Below are 20,733 nucleotides of genomic sequence, written 5' to 3' on the forward strand. Positions count from 1 at the left end.
TTCATTTGGTTTTAGATTTACAAGAACTTGACGACAAAAAAAGAAGAAAATATGAAGTTAAACACTTTAAAGGTGATGGAAAACAAAGTGGTTTAATCACTGATTTTAATTATGCAACAAATAAAAGTGGTAGTTGCGGTTGACAATGATGCTGCCAGACGATGCAGATTCAGCGAAAAAACGCCAGCTGGTTCTTCAGCCACTCTTCTGTCAAGTCATCGACATTTCTGGTTTCAAAGACCTTCCAGAGCAAAACAGTCACAAGTTAGGTTCATGCAACTGCACGTCAAACCAAGTGAAAATAGGAATTACATGTTATAGTTCTTGCAATTATACTTGATATTGCAAGAGTCAATTTGTTTAGCACATGAATGTTTCTTGGACTAAAAGAATAAAAGCTGAAATCTGAAAAAAAAAGACTTTGTAACAATAAGAGAATTAATAAGAATTTTTGGCTCTTTTAAGCTTAAAAAATTAAAAAATGAAAGTAATCGTAAAAAGTTTTACTTCATAAAAAATGTGATTTTTAGCAAGAAGCTGAAAAGGTTTTTATTTAATAGTCAATTTAAGTTGTCAGTTTGAATCCCACCATAATATGAGAGAGCTCTCTTAACATGCAGCCGCATTGGAAATCATTGTTTACCTTTGTGAGGTCTGCAGATTGCACGAGTCGATTCTTGCTGCCTGCATACATCATCTGCTGCTCTGGCTTACAACCTGGTGACAGCATGGACAATTTCTGCTGATTAGTCATTGATGAATAATTTCATATAAAACAAGAGGCAAACACAGCCGTAAATGTGTTACGTGGTGTTTATTAGGCAGATATAACTTTGCAGATAAGAAAAATCCTAAAAAGTCTTGCAGTTCAGTCGGGGGGGGGGGGGGGGGGGGACAATGGTATAAGCATCAGTGCAAACAGAAACTGTTGCAGAATTTTGGAAAATTCAAGAATCTGGAAAACTGCTAAATATATTTTGCAAGAACTAAACATACTTAGACAATTTTTACATTCAGAGTTTTTAAACTGTTTTTTTTATTTATATATATTTTTTGATTCTGTCAAAATGTGGGCTTGGAAACTAGAGCTAGAAATTATTTGATTGTAAATGTATTCTTTGCCAACAGAAGCTGTGATTTTGATATTAAACCTCCTGTTTTGTTAAAAGAGATTGCTTACCCATTGGACTGGAAAATATGAAACAGAGGGGATAAGACACCCTTCCATCAGCATGGACATATTTGTAGCTGTAGACAATAAATGTTCACGGTGGTCAAGGAAATACAACTTTTATTACAAGTCTTACAATTTAATATTTGAATACTAGACTAATATTTGTTTAGTGTACTAGAACAAAGATTAACAGCCTGACAGAATAAGAGTTTAAGGTTAAATAAATACGTTCTTACTCTTTATAGTCAATATAGATATATTGTAAATGAAAAGTATTCCTTTAGTATACTTCTTACACTACATGTACTATGATTTAATTGCTATACGTATACTCAAGTACACTTACTGAAATAAACTTCAAGTGAACTACTTTTTTTCTACAGGTAGTTTGAAAAAGACCCTACGTTCCAGGACCCTGTGAAAAACATCTACAGTAAACGAATTGACGTCTGCCAGTAAGGATATCTGGGTTGGCGCTCTGGAAGCTCATTTCTCAACTCCTCCATGGAAATGTCCTGGAAGACAGATCTGAGCGTCAGGTGTTTTCATATACATGTGTACCTTCACACACTCACACAGTAACCCTGGCCAAAGCTCTCACATATCACTGCATTTTGCTCATATCCCTAAAGTGATCTTTACAGTAGTGATCTGTAAGCTCAGTATGCATGATTGGACAAAAAATGATAATGTTGTAATACTGTAGTAAACATAAATAACAAATCTCACCTCGTACTCCTCTTCCAGGATAACAAGTTGTTTTTTCATGTCTATTTTCACTGTAAAAAGGACAATCATTTCAATATTACACTTTTGATGGTGTTTGGGTTTAAGCTGAGTTGTTAACTGACAGTAAAAACATGCAAGTATTTCTCACACTTACTCAGTATAGCAGCATTGTTGGTTTCTTTTCGAAATCTAAACTTCTTCAGTTTTTCTTTCAGACTTTCATCCACTTCACAAACAACCAAGGAGCTCGACTGGAAATGTCAAATATGCACGAGAAAAAGGTCAAACTGTGTGACGGTAAATTAAACATTATTTATTTCTTTTAACTTTTTATGCTAAGATCAAAACATCCTCCAGAAATGGAAATAAAGGGGCTGACAATAGAAGACATTAACAATATCTTTTTAAACCTAGATAGTTCTTTTTTGTGTGTTTTCTTTAAGCGTTAAAGTTAAAAAATGCTATTGTGACATACTGGGGGCAGGAAATGCACTGGAGCAGAGTGCAAAAATGCTGTTTCCTGTTTGAGAGATATGGGGGTTGGTTGACTTATGAAAACCCAGAATAAGTCTATGTTATTAAATATATGTTTGGATATACAAGTAGGCTTTGGGGAAAGCAAATCAGCTTAAAGTGGAAAGAAATGCATTGTCTTGTCTCTGCTTCACCTACCATCTTCGAAGAATCTGTCACTGCCTCTTGTCTTCAAAACGAAACCGCCTTGCAACAAACTGCTTTTAGACTAAGAAGACATCCCCTTTTACAGGACCCGGTGAGGGCAGGTTCAAAACAGAAGAGGGCTTGTTTCCTTTTTTTTTTTTTTTTTTTTTTTTTTAATTAAAGTGCAGCTGTGTGATGAACAAAGCCGTATTTAAGCATATTGCATTTTAAGAAAAAGAAAAAAAACAAGTAGTTTTAAACTGGACTAGATTAAGCTTTATTTTAAATTTTTTCAAAGGCATCTCTTGGCCACGTTAATAAGAATTTTGATTGAATAAAACTAAAGATAAATGTGAATGAGCAACAAATGCATTCTAAAAAGCCAGGCCTTGGAAGAATCATCATTTCAGAGACCTATTCAAACAGGAAATCTGAAGCCAGATTTCTTTACAGGCAAAGGTGCGCTTGATTTATTTACCCAGATGTTCAGGGACAGTTTTAGCATCATTGTTAGTCACTTGATCTGTAAAGCTACTTTTTGGGTCCAAAGAAATAGACAGTTAAAATATGAAATAAATATATTTAAAACGAATTAGGACTGAGTTTATTATTATTACATTTAGATTTATTACCATTTTGTTTGGGTTTATTAAATTGAGTCATTAAAGAGACTTTCTTATGTTTAGACAACACAATATTTTTCTCAAACATGTCTGTAATATACATTTGTGGATCAATACAAATTATGAAGACAAAAGCACTATTCACAAAAAGCTGCTTGATGCTTTCTCCACCTCCCTGACGGAAAGAGCATCTGCTACAAACATCAGGAAACATTATATAATCTTTAACTGGATGATATCTATGAATAATTTTGAATAAATGTTTTATTTTTGTTCTAGTGGGAATAATATATGCAAGGTAATAAAAAGTATGTTATCCACTGACTCTTTTTTCCAACTAAGGCCATCTATGTTTACATAGGGATGAATTGTTATCTATTGGAGTTCTAATAGACCCGTTTGTATCTTCTTATCAATTATTCACCTATTTGAAAACATATCTTGTGCTAAACTGGGATCTTCAGATTTTAAATTTTTGCTAATAAATGTAAACTATGTGGAATTGATCCAATAACCAGTTCAAATAATTTTTTGAAATACAACAATGTTGTTTTTAGGCTACTTAAGAAATGATCGTATGGGTACCATTCTCCTTTTTCATTAAGTAATTGATTTACATCAGCAATGTTAGTAACATACCAAGATATAAGGTATTTTTTTAAGAAAATTTAAGAGCACCATTCAAGAGGGTGAAGAAAATGGACGGATAGATGGACAGATGGTAAATTATAAGAGTTGTTCCACAAAATACAATTGTGAGGAGAAAAGTTGTGTTTCAAAAAAAGATTAAGCAAAACAAAATGCGTTGATGAAAATTTGATAGGAAGAAAGAACAGATCTTTCAGTAAGAAATTTTATCAAAGGGATGATTTGGGAAAATATTTCATAAACTGTTTGGAATCTTAAAAAATCTTACATTTAATTTAATTTTCCACAAATAATTGAATAAAATCGTCTCGAAGTTGAGTTTTGGTGACATCTAGTGACAAAAAACATGAGAAGCTCCAGACGTCCCTTCTGCTTTGCTTAATATTAGTACTGAGAAGTCCCTGGCAGCCATTAAATTTTATGTTTAATAGTCTCAATAATAGGTATAAAATTGTAATTCACATTTTTATGTTACTTTGATATTCTAATGCCTACATATGTCAATTTGTTTTATAGGAATACTAAAAACTTCCTTAGCCGTAATATTTAATTTTTCCTTAGAAAAAGGTTACATTTTTTAAAAGACTAATGAGATATTACTGCTAAAACTGACCCTGTCAGGTCTGTATGGTAAGGATCTAAAATGTGTCATTTTCAACATAAACATAGGCTTGGCTAAGCATGTCTCTAATCATGAGTGAACCGTCAACTAGTGGAAGCAGATGCAAAACCAAGGAAGCTGCAAGCTGCAGCTGTTTTTTTGTTGTTGCCATTGAGGAAAGTTATTTGAGGCAGTTTTCCCCTTTTTTGAACATTTTTGTGTGGTTATTTTTTCTACAAATGTACAGAACAAACAAACAAAAAAATACAAAACATGGATGCTTGTAATTAAACCTTAAATGCTTCAGACTTGTGATCAGAAGGAGGGGGACCTGTGAGGATGTACCACCTCAATATGACTGTTGTATGACAGCATTGTGGTTTTTTAGTCATTTTATAAAATTTCATAAATTCTTTTGTTAAATTATCTGTTTATACCTTATTTAGTGTATAACGAAATGACACAAAGCTGCACTAAAAGGTCACAGATGAAGCCTTAATGAGGAAGGCGCATGCAAGCTCATAATTGTTCTACCGGGGTTGATAATACAATTCAACAAAAGTCCTTTATTTTATGTTTTGCTGCTCTGACTGACCTAAAAGTTAATGTTATGGATGGAATATTATTAAAACATGTCTTAAAGTTAGACTTTCAATCCAAACGTGAGGTAATTATTTATTTAATTATAAACAGTTTGGGACTCCATAGATCAACACATCTAAACTAAACGAAAATAAGGAGGGCTGAAGTCACAGATGTCTGAGGCATGGAGAGGCATGTAGATTTCGTTTTCAAGTAAAAGTCACGTGCACAAAATTTAAAAATATTGGGTTTTTATGTCTGTAAATATTCATAACACTTTCCACACTTAATTAACTACTGAAACTTCTTGGGTGGTTTTTTGTGTGGTCTGGTGTTTTTTTAGACAACTTTTGGGCTGGAAAACCGCGACCCTATCTGGCAACCACTGCGCATGACGATGTGACTACGTATTACGTCAACTCAAAATCGAAGTGGATTTCTTTAGGCGTACACTCGCAATTTTCTGTATTTCACTCATCACTTTTGTACATTACTTCTTTATTATGATACTTTGTAAAGGAAAAAGATATACCACTACAAAGCGAGATATTTAAAGAATAGTTAACTGTGAGATGGATATTTTTGCTTCTTTTAGATGAGGTCTATAATCTGCAGCTGTTAGCAGAACCTGCTAGCTATTTTGTCGAGCTAGCTATGCACTAGCACGTTAGCTTCGCTCGCTAAGCAGTGACAACTGACAAAGGTAAACAACAAAGTCTGTTGACTTCGCTTTGTAAATTTAATTTCAAACTGCTATTTCTGCCATAACTATTCTGTGGAATAAATAACGTTTTATTGGCGCTTTTCCCGCAGAACAATTTGGAGTCAGAAATGAAGGAAAGGGTTAGCGTCACTGAAAAACAATACAAATCCTCAATCCCTCATCGGATTCTAGGCCGGCCAAGCTAATTCTTGCTAACTGCTACGATTTTACTACTGTATAATTCCTTACAAATGATATTTTTTTCTCGTATGAGCTAAACGACAGTACATTCTATGTAAATTGCGCTTTAAAAAATTAAAACCAGCAGTTTTGTAGAGCAGCTTTTTCATTCCTTGAGTTATTAGCAATTCACAACTAACTGTTCATGGGTACAGTCCTTTTTATGGAAACACAGGCCGTAACCAGCCGTATTTTCATTTCTATTTACAATATTTATGACTTAAGCTTTTGTTATTATTATTATTATTGATTTGAATTATATGCGTTTTGTTTTTAGATGAGGTTTAACGTTTGTGGATGTGTGTGCGCCAGCTAAGACTCTGTTAGCCTGAGGAACATTGCAATCTAAAGAAATATAAAAACAACGCATGTTCATTCGTGTTTTGCACACGTATCTAAGCTGTATTTCTTAAATATGTGTTTTTGATTTTAAAATTATTTTCCCCCTTTCTAATTAGCAATATTTTTTTGTCTTGTGAACACTGTTCATAGCAAAGGATGAACATTTCGTTATAAATTCTCCCCTTTGCTAATTTTTGAAGCTTTATTTGAAACAATTTAAGCTAATTTAACTTCAAATGTTAATTTTAAGAATGTATGGTGTTATTGTGAAAAATAGGGGGGTAACGATTCATTTTTAAACAATTCTATTCACATCATAACTTTTCAGTTGCTGCATAGTCGATATTTGTTCATTTTGAACAATCCAATTCACTGACCAACCAGTGTGAGTCAGAGATAAATACCTGAGTACTTGAACAGTGCAGGTGAAGCTTTTCAGTTCCCTAGCATATCTTGTAAGTGTTAATTAAATATACATACAAACAAGTAAACAAGAATTAATGGCAAATTTATTCAGATTGTAGTTTCATAAATTTCAGCCCACTGTTGTTTTTCCATATAAAAATACAAAATATTGCAAAATTCAAAGTGTTTCTACATGTTAGATTGTAATTCTGGCTTTGCCATTTTTTACTGCCATCACATGTGTGTCGTCTGCTGTGATGCACTTGGTCATTTTTACATTGTAGTAAAATAAACCTTTCATGATTCAGTCCAAATTGTATTTTCCAGGATTTATGTCATTGATTTATTTCATTTTGAAATGATTCTATAATACTAGAGGTCGATTTGGTTAACAATTTTCCCCAGGCGGATTGATCTGGCTGTATTGTTGGAATATCCATCAATTTAGTTGATTAATCGTTACACCCCTAGTAAAGAAGTTATTTTCTCGTATTTTTTTTTTTTGCTAATTTTATGCTATAGTTGAGGTGCACTTTGAACCAACACATTTTGTCATCTCTGCCGGCAGATCCTTTAACACATGAACCATGTGAGGGCCCCTCGGGCCAGTCTGAGGGGATCCCAGGACTGTTGAAAGATTCCCCCGCTGTGCGGGGCTGGACATCTGACAGAGAGAGCAGCCTAACCTGAGCCCTCATCCAAACATTCCTGTTCTCCTCACCGAGGAGACGCGCCATGATGTTCCGAGACCAGGTGGGCATCCTCACAGATTGGTTCAAAAGTTGGAACGAGTGTGAACAGACAGTGGCACTCCTGTCCCTCCTGAAGAGGGCATCTCGCACCCAAGCTCGCTTCCTACACATCTGTCTGGAACACTGGCTGGCAGACTGCACAGAGATCCACATCCTTGAAGCTGAAGCCAACAATGCAGGTAGTTTCACCTCACTTTTTTGTTTCAGATTTTTATTTTTTAACTTATCTTTACATTTAATTTCACAATTGCCTACCTTATTTGCTATAAAAATAAACTGTTTGAACTGGATTTATTACTTGTTATTGATAAATAATGTATTAGCAACATTTTCTGACTTTGAAGAATGCACTTCAGTAAAAATGAAAACTTGAAAAAATGCTGTCTTCTGTCACCAGCAATTGTCAGCCAGTGGCATCAGGAGCCAAAAGAGAAAGTGGTGTCTCTCTTGTTGTCTCACTTGCCGCTGTTGCAGCCACGCAACAGTGAGGCCAAATGTGAGTACATGAAACTGCTCCAGAAGGTTTTGAGTCACACCATCGAAAGTAGCCTATTCGTGGAAGAAAGCCGACAGCTGCTCTCTTACGCACTCATCCACCCCGCCACAACACTGGATGATCGCACCTCACTGGCCATGTGGCTCAACCACCTGGAGGAACATCTTTCTGGTGGCTATCCGCCTCGGCCCCCATCCAGCCCATATCACCCACGGCAAGGCTCAGATGAATGGCCGAGCTCAGCTGAGGCTCTAGACCCAGGGAATGCATGGCACGATAAGTCCCCGTCATCCAGCACATCTCCTGCAGGCCAGAATGGACATATGCCTTTTCCAGGCGGGATGTCCTCACCCATTAACAGCAATAATACAGGTAATTGTTGCCTTCATGTTGTTCTTTATTTAGGGTAATCAGTAAAAAACAAAAAAAACTTTAAGATAGTTGCATTTGTTTATCATGAACATGTATTCTGCTTTTACTGTTGCGTAGTGATGACTGTTTTAAGGTTTCTTTTTTTGTGTAATTGTTGCTAACATTAGGATTTTTTTTTTGGCAGGTGTGGTGGGGCATTTGCAGCCTAGCCCTCTGAAAAAGTCCATGTCCAATATTCCTTCCAGTCCCCAGGCTTGTGGCTCGGAATGGTTGAGCCAGGATGATATAGGGGGCCGACAGAACTTCATCCCAACAGACCATGCACCACTTTCGCCCCAGAGCAGTGTAGCTTCCTCAGGCAGCGAACAGACAGAGGAGCAGGGCTCAGCTCGCAACACCTTCCAGGAAGACGGCAGTGGCATGAAAGGTACATGACAGAGCCAAATGGATACCCAGCTTTACTATTGATGTTAACCGTAACCGCAACATGATCTTCTCTATGACTACATCTATTTTCTTTTTATCCTAGATGTCCCTGCATGGTTGAAGAGTCTCCGCCTTCATAAATATGCATCACTATTCTCACAAATGACCTACGAAGAGATGATGATCCTCACAGAGCAACATCTGGAGTCTCAGGTATGTGGGTCTCTGTTTCTTACATTAGAGTTAGATTTTTTTTTTAGTTCTACATACTTTGCTTTCCTTAAGCATAACAGTTTATCAGCTGTCAGAAATGGAAAAAATGCAGCTCCCCCGTTAAGGAAGGAGCCATTTACACGTTTTTAAGCCTCTGTCCATTGGTTAAAATAGAACACATCTTGAGAGCAATTATGTAGAAAATGCCCTGTGTTAACAAAATGAATGATTACTCTTATCATCTACTGATTTATTGTTTGTTCTTCTTAGAATGTCACAAAAGGAGCGCGACATAAGATCGCCTTGAGTATCCAGAAACTGCGAGAACGGCAAAGCGTACTCAGGTCTTTAGAAAAGGTAATTGGAAGAGTTATCTTTCTAGCAAAAGAAGACTTTTATGAAATAGGATATATGTCTGATGCTGATTAATATAATGTATTGAGTTTGAAAAACGTTTTGGGAAATTTCCATTTCTTTCTTTAGATGTCTGACTATGCAGGTACAGACCGGTTGGAAGGGCTCAAATCTTGATTTTCTGCTTACATACGTAATGAAATAGACTAATGCACACCACTAATTCTGTTCTTTTACGTACTCATGTTCTGAACAAGAATATGTATCAAAAGTTCTATTCAGAGTAGGATATTAGGGATTTGTCAGCCTTATTAAAACACATGTAATCATCTGATTTGCAATATCCTGAGAAGGAGACACAATAATACTCAGGAACATTTCATTCTAGCTGCTATGATATTTGTTTATCTCATAACATCATCTGTCATGGCTGTTGTTATTCTGATGTGCTTGGGAAGGTGTAAAGAGTTTACACATGTGTTATCTTAAAAATTGCTTTCTCCACACTATGCCCTTGCTCAAAATGTGGTTTGCATATGTAGTCTGTGCCACCTTCATGTTTTTTTGTTGTTGTAAAATAAATCAAGCATGTAGACCATATTTATTTATTCATTTACTGATTCATTTTTGGGCTTTTTTTTTTTTTTAAGGATATTTTGGAAGGGGGGAACATGCGCAACGCTCTTCAAGAGCTGCAACAAATCATCATCACACCCATTAAGGCCTACACCCCGCCCAGTGCAGCACAGCCCGCAACAGATTCTGCAAGCTCCCCATCTGAAATCCCAAAAACGGGAGCAGAGAAAGAGTCGGTGTCAGAGGCCTTCCAGTCCCACAGCACGCCCCCCTGTGATGGAGAGTCTTCAGCCACGCCCATTTCAGACGGTGACATCGCTGGACAGTTCACCCGTGTCATGGGGAAAGGTAAGAGTACAGTTAAGTGCTGCTGACGCAGACTTGAAAGTGAAAGCATTAAAACCATTTTACAAGCATCCAGTGTAAAAAAAAGTGCAGAGCTAAAAAACACCTAACATTTTGAAGTAAATAAAAAATATACATTAAAAACTAGTATGTAAACATTTTCCAAATTTTCATAAAATTATTCTGCATTGACAAATATTGTTATTTGTATATTGTATATCAAGAAAATGCAATTCCACAATTTATGAATACATTTACACGAATGAAGCATCGATTCTTGAAGATTTGTATTTCTTTTTTTATTTTTTATTTAACCTTCATACGGTCTGTTTAATTGACCTTCTCCCAATAGTTGACCTTTTTCTTTCAGTGTGCACACAGCTGTTGGTGTCCAGGCCAGATGAGGAAAATATTAGCTGTTACCTTCAGCTTATTGAAAAAAGTTTGTCACATGAGGTAAGAAGTCACATCTCATGTCTTTGTTGTTTTTCCTCCGATTTTCTCAAATCAGAGATTTGAATTGCAGATAGTGGGGGTGTGGGGCTTTCTGCCTTTCTTTTAAAAGTTTAAACCTTTTCAACTTAACTTCAAAAAATGCAATTGGTTTCATTGGCTAATTTAGCAGGGATTGAAATTTTAAATAATTTCAAAGATGTTTTTCTAGAACTGCTTTATTTGGGGGGGTTGGATACTAAGTTTTTGTTGACTTATTATCGGTCTGATAGGCGTTCAGTGAAACTCACAAGAAAAGGCTGGTGTCCTGGAAGCAGCAGGTCCTCAAGCTGCTGCGCTTGTTTCCCCGCAAAGCAATGCTGGACATGCCAGCATACCGACAGAAAGGGTGAGACTGCTGGCTTCCTTTGAGCTTTGAGCTCCCCTTCTTTGCAGTGCTGATGTTGCATAACCTTATTGTTGCAATCTCCAGCTCTCATTCTGTCTGTGACTTTGATTTTCCTTTTTATTCGATTCTTCTGTTGCCCGTAGTATAAATATTGAATCCACTTTATCATTGATCTCTTTTATGAACTTCTATGTTTGTTGCAGTTGGAACTATGGGTCAAACTCCCTCCCCACAGCAGGCTCTGTGAGCGGAGGCGTTGGAAGGCGGGGCCAAAGGCAGTTTCAAATGACCCCTCGAGGCCTCCCAGCTGGGCGGATATGTCTTCCCGGTGGGATTGGAGGAGCATCTCCACGCCACACTCTCACCAATCCTGCGCTGGCTGGCCAGGGTAGACAAGTCAGTATCACTGCAGCTGGAAATGGTCCCCCTTTATTTTTTTATTTGCTTTACTTACATTTATTTGTGTGTTTTGCTCTGCTAAATCACATACACAAAAGCATCCTCTGTTTCTATGATAGAAAGTCCTCTGTGCCCAACATATTTTTAACCACCATGTCCTCCGCTACTTTGCATTCTCTGTAAACGATAACATCACATGCGACCATCAAAAGTTTAAACATGTTAAATCCATTTGGTGCCTCTTTACACCCAGGTCAAAGCTCACATTCTGCAAATCTAAAGAGAAATCAAAAATGTGTGTTCGGACACAAAGTACTGTTTGTCTTCAGCTGACTGCTGTTTTGTGTGTTTGTAGCAACAGTTGTGTAGAAGGTGGAGCTCCCTCAGCAGCTTTGGAATGCTGCTGCTGTAAAGACACTGCAGACTTGGCCCCTTTTATAACTTTCCCTTTGATTTCTTTTTGATTTTAAACACATATTTTAGAATGTTTTCAATTGAATTTATATTGCTTACGCAGTGCTTGAATTCACACTTGTAATGAAGCTAGGGGATATTATTAGCAGTCTACAATCAAAGAAATCAAAGACTTGGTTGTAATTGTACATTGAGAGGAGAGAGTATATTAAAACTCTACTATTTTACAAAAAAAAAAAAGTAGCTAGTAACATAATTGTCAGACAAATATCGAGGGCCCAGCTGTGTTATTTATTTCTCAAATAAAAAATGTCTTAACTTTGCTGCAGTTCGTTTTTTCAAAAGTGAATCTTATCAGGAACTTTCTTTGAAATAAGCCAAAAGATTCAGTTCTGTTTGTTCGAATAATTTTATTGTGAAAAGTCCCATGGATGCAAAATGTCCGTGTAGTTCTGTAGAATAACAGTGCCTAAGTGCCCAACCGTAATGCTTGCTCAGTGGTTCCACTTTAATATAACGTTTATGAACAATTCAATCAAAGCAAAGCAATGAGCACCGTCTCCCTCTGTTTGTGTGTTCTCCTGTAGAGCCTGTGGTTTGCCAACCCCGGGGGAAGTAACAGCATGCCAAGTCAGAGTCGCAGCTCTGTGCAGCGGACCCACTCACTTCCTGTCCATACGTCCCCACAAACCATGCTCATGTTCCAGCAGCAAGGTATTGCACAAGGTCAAGAATGTTTTCCACCAGGATACATTCTTAAACTGGCCAAAGGCAGCCTCTGTCCTTGTTTAAATGCAGATACACTATATTCATAGCAAACACGTAAGCAGTCCTGCCTTATCCTAGCATTTCTCCACATTTACAGATATGCATGTGCTGCTAATGCATCTGCTTTTCTAGAAATGGAAAGTCAAATGAACCTTATGAACAAAATGGAAAAATTTTAAATAGAATAAAGGACTTTTGGAATCAGAAAATGTAATCCTCTTTTGATCTATTTTAAAAATGTTCCCAGTCTTTAAATTATGATTTTGCCGTTTCTAGCCAAAAATAAAAAGTCTTTCTCTAGGACAGTTTTTGCAGAGCGGCAGTAGTTTGTTAGAAATTCGCCTTTATGTTGTGAGCGGGACCGTTGGTGTGGAGCAACTGTGACCCCCTTTTTTTCACCCACCCTTTCCCGCTAGTTTACAGCCCCTCACACCCCCAACCTAACTGTATCGGTGCAGCAATAATAATGGAGAGCAATAGTTAAGCACATCTGTACAGTTCTGAAACAAATCCAGTGTATTTTCTACGTCAAATACGCTCTTTTTCAACCTGCTTTTTTTTTTTCATCTGCTCCTGATTCACAACAGTTTGAATAAAGAAATACTCAGAAATCCAATTTTGAGCTTAACTTTCTTTATATATGTCCCCCCTCATAAGAAAAATGCCACAAGGACATGTTAAAAACACTAAAAATGCAATGTTGTATTAAAATGGGTCTTTAAGCCTATTTTTCAAAATGAGAAGAAACATTCATGTTTCATTCTATCATTTAAAATTTCCACTGTACACATGTCATTTACACAATTTGTGGATTTCCATCTCTTCCTTACCAAGAATGGGGAAGCTTAGTGAAGGAGCCTTGAGCTAGGATAAGCCAGTGAATCTGACACTAAAAGTGTATGACACATTAATCTCACATTATAAATTCAACAAAAAATAGCTGGGCTGTCTAAAAAACAACAAATGGAACGCAGCAGAATCCCACCACAAAGCAACCACTTTCCAGGGTTCTTTCTTCTTGTTTCAGGAAACCACAGTAAAGCAAAGGTTACTTTCTTTTTTCTTTTTCCCCCACTGTGGACTGATTTTGTTGTTTTCCCATTTCCCAAGAATGCCAAGTTCCAGGTGCTGACCTGGAGATCAACCCTACGCTGGAGTCACTGTGCCTCAGTATGACAGAGCATGCCTTAGGAGGTGAGTGTCCTCACCAGATAAGTAGGAAATGGGTCACTAGCTGCACATGCTATCCAGTCACCGCCTTATTAAGCTGCAGCCACTTTTTTTTTTTTTTTTTGGTACATAAATGGCTGTCTGATTGCATTTTGTCTTTTTCTCAGATGGAACAGACCGGACATCAACAATATGAAAAATATATGGAGAACTACACGTCGGTTGAAGCCTGTTCAGTTGAGCACAAAGATAAACATATGCTTCAGAAAACCAGGCAAAGCAGTCACTACAAAATGACAAAAAATGTGTATATGTTCTCTAATATTTTTGTACTTCATTATATACAGCTAAGTTTATTAAAAATGGAATACAGATGAATATTATATTGTTGAACAGATAAAAGGTTAACTATATCAACTGCACCCTTGTCACCTGCAGGACTGTGGCATGATGTGCAGAGGCTTAGTTCACCTTAATGAGAGAAAAACTGTGGATTGGTGCTGTCTTTAAGGGTTTCTGCCCTGAATTACTCTTCTTTTCCCGTTGCCTTGGAACAAGGCTTTCTATCCACAACACACTGACAGCCACAACCCATGCATTGTGTAATTTGTAGACCCAGATGAATTCCGGCCAGAAGTAAGGCACTTTTATTAAATTATCTTTGATATTAGGCACTAAACTGGAATTGGCCTCATGGTACATTTTGCAATTGTAAAAAGAGGTCGACTTCTCTGGCTGTGTTGATCTCGTTTGCAGTCCTGGCCGGGGCTAGTCGATGAAATGTGGATGACTTTTGTTTTCTCTCTCTTCAGAAGATGTTTAGTGGCAAAAAGCATGAAAGAGAGGACCGGAAGAAATGTGGAAAATGTTCAAATTCATTTGACGAGTAACTTTTTGTCCTTTTGTTTTACCTAAAAAGTCAAGAGATGACTGTCCTCCTTACAACTTCTGCAAAGCCAAAGAGAAGGGTTTTGTGATTGTTCACTTGAGAAAGGTATTTGTAGTGAAGTGCAGCAGAATGGTATAGAAAAAAAAACCGACAACAGCAGAGGAGTTTGAAGAACTAATGACAGCTGCAATTCGTTTGTATTTTTTACTTTTCTGCTTTGCTACATAAATGATGTTGATGATGAATCTCGTTTTGTGCCAGGGAAGCCCCACGGACAGGGGTAGGTAAGGGCTGGTGAGGATAGTGTGGGGTGAGAGCTGTTCTGATGTTTATCTAATAAAAGCAAACGATACCAGAGTGTTTTCAATTTTCAATCTGGGTTGAAAAAAATCGAAATGAAACCCCTCTGGCTCCTTTATGGATTGGCTTTGGAAAAGAAGCTTGAGCGTTTAGTAAAATGCCCTGACGCCTCACCCTCACAATGCCCTCTCCCTCAAATGGCCAACATGAAGATTTGATGATTCACATACTTTCCGAGGTGCTTGATAATGTCCCATGTTTTTCTTTTGTGTGTCTCTGTGTGTTTCAGTCTCAGAGCCCTAACATTGTCATGTGGTGTCAGTGTTGAATCAAAAACTGTCTTCTACAGCTTCTGTCTTTGAATGTGGCAGAGCCAGAGGTGCATGTATTTGTAATATGGTCTTAACTTTTACATCACTTTTTGTTGCTTCAGAAGGCAGGGAAACCATTCACACATTATTTCAGCAGCCATAGGAGGTCGGATTAGTAAAGATGATTATTTACAGATATTTTTTTTTCCAGTCGTATTTTTTACTCTCCCTTAATATCGATAACTTGTTTATTTTCTGTAATCGCATGTTTCGCCACACTAATACAACACTGTTGTTGATTCAGGACATGGTGGTTGATGGTGCCTGGTGTTACCAACAACCAAGACGAAAGATCTTGCAACTAATCTTCTATAAATCTGCCACCTAAATGTCACTGTTTACATCTCTGGGACAAAGCCCAGTTCATATTATATGATGTCATGATTAATCCATTATATCGTTATATAACACATTAAAGAACTGAAGCTTTTACATGGACGGATGGATAAAGAGTGAAAGCAAATTTTAATACTCCCTAAGTTGTGGATTCCATATAAGGGTTTCTATAATTGTACCGGCAAGGTGCATGCAACCTTTTTATTTTATTTTGTTCATGTCATGTGGTTATGAGAAGGAAACGTCTCTCTGGCCTTGTGATTATTTCGTCTGTCAATGTTTGATAAACTGTTCATGTGGTGCCTGAAAATTCTCAGCTCCAGCATCTTCAGTTTGTTTATTTTTAATGATTTTTTTTTTTATTCTTCTTTGGTTTTGGATTATTTTTCAGAGCAGGCTCTTTTTGTGAAAGCGTCATTCCCATGTCTGTGAAGGACAGCAGGGATTTGATGCCGGCTTTAACTATTTACTCATTACTGTGATGTTACAGGTGGCTCAGATGGTCTGTTTCGGAATTGCTGTTGCTTCGGACAACCTACCTTTCATTTTTCAAATAGACACAGAGGTACCTGTAGAGAGGGGGTGTTTAATTGTCATGCAGCAGGATATGGAAGTGCTTATTTGAGCCACCAGTTTTATGAGTAAACTGAACACTAAACAGGCCAAGGAATATGTTTACTCTTTGTTTACATTCCATTGATACATGAAATTAGTTGGGAATCTCACAACTTCAGACTACTTTGAAAGAAAAACACCAAACAGTATGCGAGAAGGTACAAACCAGTGTCCTATGGAGATGTCTACTGAGTAGCTCTGAGGTCATTGTAATGTCCCTGTCAGGCTTACTTAGTTAAACAACAGCAGTAATCTGTAAGTCGCACTCAACACAAGCATCTTATACTATTTCTATTTCACCCCCAGAATTTTCTAATATTTTATGAACCTTTTGCATCATGTGCTTACACTCTAATTTTATACTGCCACTCATCTGTGAGAAAGGTCTTAAGTGCTACATCATAAAGATTAAATAAAGAGGTTAAATTCTTTTGCAGCTTCATATTTCGTTTGGTCTTGTCTCAGTTTGCACTTATTTTAAATGAACATGTGTATTAGCATGCTTTGACCTTTATTGTTGTAGTATGGGATGACGACAGCTTTAACTTCCGGGTTACGTTTTCTGTTTCCTGTGGCTAACCGGGCTAATGGAAGCTAGCCGCCTTGGTGTTAACGTAATTAGTTTCCATAACAAAAACCAAATGTTCTTTCGCGAAGAAACTTCTTCACAACTACAAAAGGTATATATTTATTTTGTAATATGTTGAAAAATGTGTTGTTCAAAAGTTCAGAGAAGGTTATTTAAGAGAAGTCCGCGAAGTAGTAAGCAAACAACCTAGCTATGCTAACAGGGTTTAGCTATCTTCAAGAATTGCTTTTTTAAATGCTTATTTAGAGGCTTTAAAACGTTACATTGTATCTACTTAGAAAGTTCGAGTTAATTTAATGATTTTCAGAATTCAAGCATTTGTTTTTAACCATTTCACCAAAATTGTGTTAGTCTTCAAGAGAAAGTTTGCAGAAACAATAATAATCTAACTTTTTTGAATAACAAACGTATTTCTGACATACAAACATGCTCGTTTTAATTGGATTTAGACCTTTTTATACTTATACATTCTGGGTGTTACTTTGATACACCTTTTGAGACAAATACACGTGCAATTTTCAAACCACCCCTAAATTGTATTAGTTAACCAAGGCCAAGCTAGAAAACAAACCACAATACTTTGAGTCGTGTATTTTGGAAATTTAGTTGTGCATTATTTGACTTTAAATGATAACAATACTCAAGTATATATCTTTAGCTGTAGAATGAACTTACCCAGCGCAACTAAAAAATAAATTGACAACATAATCTATATAAAGACATGTTAATTTGTGTAAATCAATATTGGAGCACACGCGATAAACTTAACTTTGTTTCTAAGCAATGCTTTTTTTCCAGGATGTTTGATGTCCTTATGGATTCTGTGCCTGGCCAGTGTCTTTGACTTTCAAAGAGCGACTATGGATGGAGACCCTCCTAGAAGATAAATTAGCCCAATTTGACACCCAGCACAACTGCCCCCCCCCACACACACATACACACATAATCCATTATGTCATCACCAAAAGAGTCAGGAAACAGAGGAAAGGAACGAGAGCGGGGGGCCCGTCCAAAGGTGCGACAGAGCCGGTCAGAGGAGAGGAGAGACACAGGAGGCGGTTGGAAAGGTGGGAAAGGGAAAAAAAAGGGCCTGTCCTCCCACGAGACAGCCAATGAGCGTCCTGTCAGCGATGGTTTTCAGTACGGTGAGCTTTTAAACGAGATGGAGACTAGGAACCAAACCTCCTCCTCCTCGTCCCCCCAGAGGGAGAGCTGGAGGTGGCTGGGCTTGGAAGCAGCAACGCCATTACCAGGACAAGAAAGGGTTACAGCAAGGGCAAGCGTGGCAACTGTTGGCACTGCTACAGAATTACCAGCTCTTATGGAAGCAGATGGTAGAGGATCAAGCAGCAGCCGCACTCTCAGGCAAAAAATCCAAGATGCAATGGGGCAGTGTTTTCCCATAAAGACACACAGTCCAGCAGCAACTCCAGTCCCACAGTCTTTCCCATCATCAGCTGCCTGTGCATCCTCCAAGCGGAAGATCCATCTCAGCGAACTGATGCTGGAAAACTGCCCATTCCCTGTAGGGTCAGAGCTGGCTCAGAAGTGGTATCTCATTAAGCAGCACACAGCGCCCATTTCTCAATCTCCCCTGCTAGATTCTGCAGTTGTGTGCAGTGCCCCGACTTCAGCCATGGCCGCCGTGGTGGAGGACGTTGACGACAGGTTGCGAGAGCGGAGGCGCATCAGCATCGAACAGGGTGTTGACCCACCACCCAATGCAGAGATCCACACATTTGAGGTGACTGCGCAAATAAACCCCCTCTACAAGCATGGCCCTAAGCTGGCCCATGGAATGAATGATTTATCTGGACCTGACAGAGCCTCTGTTCAGCAGCAGCAGCAGCTTCTTCTCCAACGACAACAGCAACACCAACTTCTTTTACAGAGCTGTTTGGACACCCTTGATGAAGTTGTGGCCTCAGCGTCAGCCTCTGCTCATATCTCGGATACAGTTCCTGACACCACGCTTGACCCAGAGGTTACAGTGACCGATCTTAGCTCTCGAGCTTCACTTCCTCAAATCGAGCAACATAACTGTCAGGATGCTTACCGCATTCACACTCAGATCGATTACATTCATTGCTTAGTTCCAGACCTACTGCAGATCACCAACCTTCCCTCTTACTGGGGAGTGATGGACCGCTACGAGGCAGAGAACCTGCTGGAGGAAAAGCCTGAGGGCACCTTCCTCCTTCGAGACTCCGCGCAGGAAGACTACCTTTTCTCCGTTAGCTTTCGCCGCTACGGCCGCTCCCTGCACGCTCGCATTGAGCAGTGGAACCACAATTTTAGCTTTGATGTGCACGATCCCAGTGTCTTCCATGCTCCCACCGTCACAGGACTGTTGGAGCACTACAAGGACCCCAACTCTTGCATGTTTTTTGAGCCCCTTCTATCCAACCCCATCCACCGCACACAGCCTTTTAGCTTGCAACGCATCTGCAGGGCTGTCATAAGCAGCTGCACCACCTATGATGGCATCAACTGGCTACCCATTCCAAATGCGTTGAAAAAGCACCTGAAAGAATACCACTATAAGCAGAGAGTACGCGTACGGCGGATGGATACATGGTGGGAATGAAGAGAAAAATACCTTTTTATCTATTGATATATTTTGATTCTCATTTTTTAGGCTTTACCAACCATAATACACTGTTTATTTATGATATTCCTGCTGTATGTCTATACATAAAAACTAAACCACTCCAATGAGGCTCTACATCCGCTTACTGATCGTGCACACTCAATAGTTCAGTATGTTCAAATTAAACTGCTTTTGATCTGTGGTCTGCAGATAACTACTTCTCCTCTATTTTTTCCAAGTGTGACTAAATCAGCTTCATTATCTGATGATGGGGGTATGAATCAAGATGATTGTAATAGAGTTGTTCATCAGTCCCATGCTGAGCAGGTGAAACATACTGATGAGCACTTTTGCTTGTCACTGAGGTGTTGGAAGTGCTCATCTTCAGTGTTATTCACAACTTAAGACTGACAATCTCTTTATAATACCCATATATTCCTTTTTTGTCTGAAAACTTCAATATATTCTCTGTTTTAAGATTTGTTTGAATTCCATGAAAATGACCCAATTTTTGGAAGCCAATGAATTCTTCGTTTTGCTTACATGTAGAGGGTTAGTTTATCACTGTGTTCCAGTTATTCCCACTCTACAATGTGAGTTCTTGTGCAATAAAATGTTATTTCTAAATCTCCATAACAATCTATATTATTGTGTGACCCGATAAAAGTTGAAAACTGTCAAAAAAAAAAGCACATTTGGTTTCGTATCAAGATTTTTTTTTTTTTTTCCACCAAAGTTCACCTCGGTGGTCTTTCACAAGTTCTGCATCGTTCAGCTGCTTAGTTCTCAGCACACGTGACGGCCATCTGTGCTGTCTCCTGTGAGGTTAAATTCCCCGCACCCTCTGCCAACTGTCTTCATTAATTTTGAAGTAGGGATCAGATCTGGCCGATGTGAACTCACTGCTAGCAATACAGCTGTTTTATCAGAATGCAAAAATGTGACTGCCTCCTTCTGTATTCTTAATTTTATGTTTTTATTTTGAGCTAATTATGACTTTGAGGTAAGGATCCATAAGGATGAAGCTATTATAGGATGCTATTTAAAAATCTAATGTATTTACCCTAATCTGTCAATTCGTTTTAAAAAAAAGGCAAACATATATATTTTTTAAAAACTGGTTTAGGGTCCATAAACCCCTCAGGGAAATGGGTGTTGATTAAAAACCTCACTTTGATGCACATGTTATCTTTGATTAATCATTTACCTG

The 20,733-nt window shown here is 38.1% G+C and overlaps 3 protein-coding genes across 3 annotated transcripts; 2 read left to right on the plus strand and 1 right to left on the minus strand.

Annotated features, from left to right (window-relative positions):
* Window positions 1-65: 65 nt before the first annotated feature.
* On the minus strand, window positions 66-2,684 carry LOC101165330 (glia maturation factor gamma). The gene is made up of 7 exons (XM_004075336.3): window positions 2,576-2,684; window positions 2,058-2,154; window positions 1,904-1,953; window positions 1,640-1,689; window positions 1,181-1,263; window positions 644-717; window positions 66-241 (listed from the first exon to the last, which is right to left on the minus strand). Exons 1-7 carry the CDS (start codon window positions 2,576-2,578, stop codon window positions 170-172), a joined length of 429 nt encoding a protein of 142 aa, XP_004075384.1. The 5' UTR covers window positions 2,579-2,684; the 3' UTR covers window positions 66-169.
* A 2,741-nt stretch (window positions 2,685-5,425) lies between these two features.
* Window positions 5,426-16,786, plus strand: samd4b (sterile alpha motif domain containing 4B). The gene is made up of 13 exons (XM_023961303.1): window positions 5,426-5,720; window positions 7,276-7,638; window positions 7,857-8,327; window positions 8,512-8,754; window positions 8,857-8,966; window positions 9,237-9,323; window positions 9,971-10,244; window positions 10,612-10,697; window positions 10,967-11,082; window positions 11,286-11,478; window positions 12,483-12,609; window positions 13,774-13,857; window positions 14,001-16,786. The coding sequence occupies exons 2-13, from the start codon at window positions 7,443-7,445 to the stop codon at window positions 14,027-14,029; spliced, it is 2,016 nt and encodes a 671-aa protein (XP_023817071.1). The 5' UTR covers window positions 5,426-5,720; window positions 7,276-7,442; the 3' UTR covers window positions 14,030-16,786.
* Window positions 16,787-16,901: 115 nt separating this feature from the next.
* socs9 (suppressor of cytokine signaling 9) lies at window positions 16,902-19,796 on the plus strand. The gene is made up of 2 exons (NM_001122926.1): window positions 16,902-17,024; window positions 17,732-19,796. Exon 2 carries the CDS (start codon window positions 17,886-17,888, stop codon window positions 19,518-19,520), a length of 1,635 nt encoding a protein of 544 aa, NP_001116398.1. The 5' UTR covers window positions 16,902-17,024; window positions 17,732-17,885; the 3' UTR covers window positions 19,521-19,796.
* Window positions 19,797-20,733: the final 937 nt, after the last annotated feature.

The sequence above is a fragment of the Oryzias latipes genome, chromosome 13, assembly GCF_002234675.1.
Source record: "Oryzias latipes chromosome 13, ASM223467v1".
NCBI lineage: Eukaryota > Metazoa > Chordata > Actinopteri > Beloniformes > Adrianichthyidae > Oryzias > Oryzias latipes.

Bases quoted from the DNA above. Each gene is read 5' to 3' on its own strand.
- socs9 (NM_001122926.1), top strand. From the start codon at position 17,886: ATGTCATCACCAAAAGAGTCAGGAAACAGAGGAAAGGAACGAGAGCGG.
- samd4b (XM_023961303.1), top strand. From the start codon at position 7,443: ATGATGTTCCGAGACCAGGTGGGCATCCTCACAGATTGGTTCAAAAGT. The intron at 8,755-8,856 runs GTACATGACAGA...TTTTTATCCTAG, and splicing joins AGACGGCAGTGGCATGAAAG to ATGTCCCTGCATGGTTGAAG. The intron at 12,610-13,773 runs GTATTGCACAAG...CCATTTCCCAAG, and splicing joins GCTCATGTTCCAGCAGCAAG to AATGCCAAGTTCCAGGTGCT.
- LOC101165330 (XM_004075336.3), bottom strand. The intron at 1,954-2,057 runs GTAAGTGTGAGA...TCCTTTTTACAG, and splicing joins CAACAATGCTGCTATACTGA to TGAAAATAGACATGAAAAAA. The intron at 242-643 runs GTAAACAATGAT...TTGCTCTGGAAG, and splicing joins AATCTGCAGACCTCACAAAG to GTCTTTGAAACCAGAAATGT.